General features: G+C 42.3%; 1 protein-coding gene across 1 annotated transcript; it reads left to right on the top strand.

Moving 5' to 3' along the window:
- Window positions 1-1484: 1484 nt before the first annotated feature.
- On the top strand, window positions 1485-2423 carry LOC102824421 (olfactory receptor 1F1-like). The gene has a single exon (XM_006873990.1). The coding sequence runs from the start codon at window positions 1485-1487 to the stop codon at window positions 2421-2423; it is 939 nt and encodes a 312-aa protein (XP_006874052.1).
- The last annotated feature ends 1004 nt before the right edge of the window (window positions 2424-3427 follow it).

Below are 3427 nucleotides of genomic sequence, written 5' to 3' on the forward strand. Positions count from 1 at the left end.
CCTTCCATGTCTTTTAGGCCTCACTTCTTTGAGGAGGCAGTTCTTCCTGAGTCGTATTTTAAGTGTCTTCTAACCTGAGGGCCTCATCTTCTGGAAGATGATATCCTGATACTATTCATTAAGTTTTCAGTGGTTAAGTATTCAGAATTTGTTTGCCTCCCCTATTTCTGAATTTGTCTTAGTCTGGGAGGTTTGCTAAAAGTTGTTGACTGTGGGTTGCCCTACTGATATTTAAAGTACCAGTGGCATAGCTTTCTAAATCACAGCACCACACAGATCATCACATTATGTGACAATTTGACTGGCCAGTGGTAGACTCCAGACCCTGAAACTCCTCAGTCATGACATGCTATGCTCTTCCTGATGTCTTGTCATCTTCGCCCCTCTCCCAATAACAAAGTATTATCCTTCAGACTATATGCTTTAAATGATTAAGAACAACCTTTAAAGTGGCCACAAACAGAACTTTCAGGTCTATGCAAATGATAAGACATGAAGGAGAAATCAGAACCAGGTTATATAAACAACACAGCAATAACCTAGTTTTTGAGATAAGAATGTTATTCATGAACTGAATTTCCAAGTCACTATTCATAAGCATACAAAAGCAAAGTGATTAGATTTTTTGTTCCTGGGGATTGTGTTTGGGACTGGACTCCATGAAAATGGTTTTATCTACAAGATCTGACTTAAGAGTTATAGAATAATCTCTGTCATCAGTGTTTAGTCCAAAGGGGCCAAAATATACTTGGGACAATTATTATTCTTGTTTTTAATGAGGCTCTCAGGGAATCTGGCCCCAATGGTCATGGAGACTCCCATAAATGCCTGCTCTGTGATACCCCCAAACAGCTTTTCTGCACAGAGAGCTAAGACCATGAACCCCAACTTCTCATTTACTCAGAAATTTACCATCCTTCCAAGACTTTCCAGTTCACACCATAGAGAGAAACACTGGGCAGTCATACTGAGGTGAAGAACACACAATAGCTACAGAAACCACCTCTCCCAGGTAAGATTACAACAAAGTAGATTTTTTGATATTTTCTTATTAAGACATGAAGTTCTCTTAGGAACTTCTGCTATTAAATCTTGCAGTTCTAGGGAGCAAAAACAGGAATTCTGAATCCATAAGCTAGATCTTGAGATCAACCCTGTAATAGTCAGCTGGTTTCCTTGGTCATTTTATGAGGAACTGAGGCATGAAGAAATTACTAGGAAAGGTTAAAGGAATATACACAACCATAGAGATAAGTGAGTATATGTCTGTGTGTGCTTTAAGTTAGGTTTTATAAACATCAAAAAGATGAGTCAAGTGGGATCAGCATCATGTTTGATGGGGAGCCAGAAGGAATGTAGGATCTGAGGGAGATTCTAACTGATCAACTCTGATAAAAAAGAAAATAAGACCATGGCTGAAGCCTGACTTGTACGGTCTAAACCTTCAGTTCCTAGATTTCTGCTCTGCATCTGTAACTGGAACCATGAGTGGGGCAAACCAGTCGAGTGTCTCTGAGTTCCTTCTCCTGTGGTTCTCCAGGCAGCCCCAGCAGCAGCAGCAGCTCCTCTTTGGGCTCTTCCTGAGCATGTACCTGGTCACAGTCCTGGGAAACCTGCTCATCATCCTGGCCACCAGCACTGACTCCCACCTGCACACCCCCATGTACTTCTTCCTCAGCAATTTGTCCTTTGTGGATGTCTGCTTCTCTTCTACTACTGTCCCCAAGATGCTGGCCAATCACATACTTAGAAGTCAGTCCATTTCCTTTCCTGAGTGTCTCACTCAGATGTATTTTTTCACTGTGTTTGCGGACATGGACAATTTCCTCCTAGCTGTGATGGCTTATGACCGTTTTGTCGCTGTATGTCACCCCTTACACTACACAACAAAGATGACCCCTCAACTCTGTGCCCTGTTAGTCATTGGGCCTTGGGTCACTGGCATTCTGAATGCACTTCTACATACTCTGCTGATGGTTCGACTCTCATTCTGTGCAGATAACAGGATCCCCCACTTCTTCTGTGATGTATCTGCTCTCCTGAAGCTCTCCTGCTCTGACACACACCTCAATGACATGATGATTTTTACTGAGGGGTCCCTCATTGTGATCACCCCATTTTCTTGCATCCTGGTTTCCTACATTTGCATCACCTGTGCTGTCCTGAGAGTCCCATCCACACAGGGAAAATGGAAAGCCTTCTCCACCTGTGGCTCCCACCTGGCTGTGGTTTCCCTCTTCTATGGCACCATCATTGCTGTGTATTTCAACCCTTCATCTCACTCATCTGAAACAGACACAGTAGCTACCATGATGTACACAGTGGTGACCCCCATGCTGAACCCTTTCATCTACAGCCTCAGGAACAAGGATTTGAAAAGGGCTTTAAGAAATGTGATGTGTGGAAAAAGGGTTTCTACATGATGAAAGTATCAAAGTCAAATCTCATTCCAAAAAGAAGTTATTTTCACTAACTGAGTATAATTTTGTTGTTGTTGTTAAGTGTCATTGATACGGTTCTGACTCATAGCAACCCTGTGTAGGGTTTCTGAGGAGAAACTGGTGGGTTTGAACTGCTGACCTTGTGATTCACAGGCCAGTGCTGATCCTACAGCACCACACCAGAAGTATAAGGTAGCACTTATTTTGTTAAAGTCAATTCAAACAAACATATTGAGTGCTAGGAGCAAGTAAGTGCCATTGAGTTGGTTCAGACTCATAGCCATCTGTATAGAGTTTCCAAGGAATGACTGGTGAAGGACATTTTTACTTATTTAATAGGGTCCTGGTGTGGTACTGTAGATTAAGCACTAGACCACAGCAACGTCGGTTTGAATTGCAAGGTTGGCTGTTCAAAGTCACTAAGCCGTTCCTCAGAAATCCTATACAGGAAAAGACTCGACGGCACTTAACAACAACCACAATGGTAGACTGGGTTTCACTCGGAATCCTGCCCTCTATGGCATGGAGTGATACTTCATTTCGATTAATATCTTCAAATTATTCTACACCTGATTTTTCTTTTTTCTGTTTGTACGACACATGCTAAAGTATTTAAAAATTTTAGAGTTAGTGTGTCAGACACTGAAACTTGAAGGATGTTCTCAGGGCACTCTAATGGGCAATCGGGACTGAGAATCACTGGTCTACCTAATGCTCCTTTATGTGGCCTCTGTGATGGTCAAGCATAAGTGTTGCATAGCAAACACTCTCATGAATTAGTTTTGAGATTCAGATAAAACAATGGCAGGATGAAATCTGAAGACTCAGGAGGGTAATACTATTTCAGATGAGAATCAAAGGCCCTAGCGGCCATGTGTCCCAGAGTACCAGGAGGTGAACCAATACAGAATCGTGGATACCCTTCATGACCAGCAGGTTTGTCTTCCTGACTTTGAGGGTAGATCTAGCTGGAGTCATGTCTTTGA

Source organism: Chrysochloris asiatica, unplaced genomic scaffold (genome assembly GCF_000296735.1).
Source record: "Chrysochloris asiatica unplaced genomic scaffold, ChrAsi1.0 scaffold00257, whole genome shotgun sequence".
Taxonomy (NCBI): Eukaryota; Metazoa; Chordata; class Mammalia; order Afrosoricida; family Chrysochloridae; genus Chrysochloris; species Chrysochloris asiatica.

Bases quoted from the DNA above. Each gene is read 5' to 3' on its own strand.
- LOC102824421 (XM_006873990.1), top strand. From the start codon at position 1,485: ATGAGTGGGGCAAACCAGTCGAGTGTCTCTGAGTTCCTTCTCCTGTGG.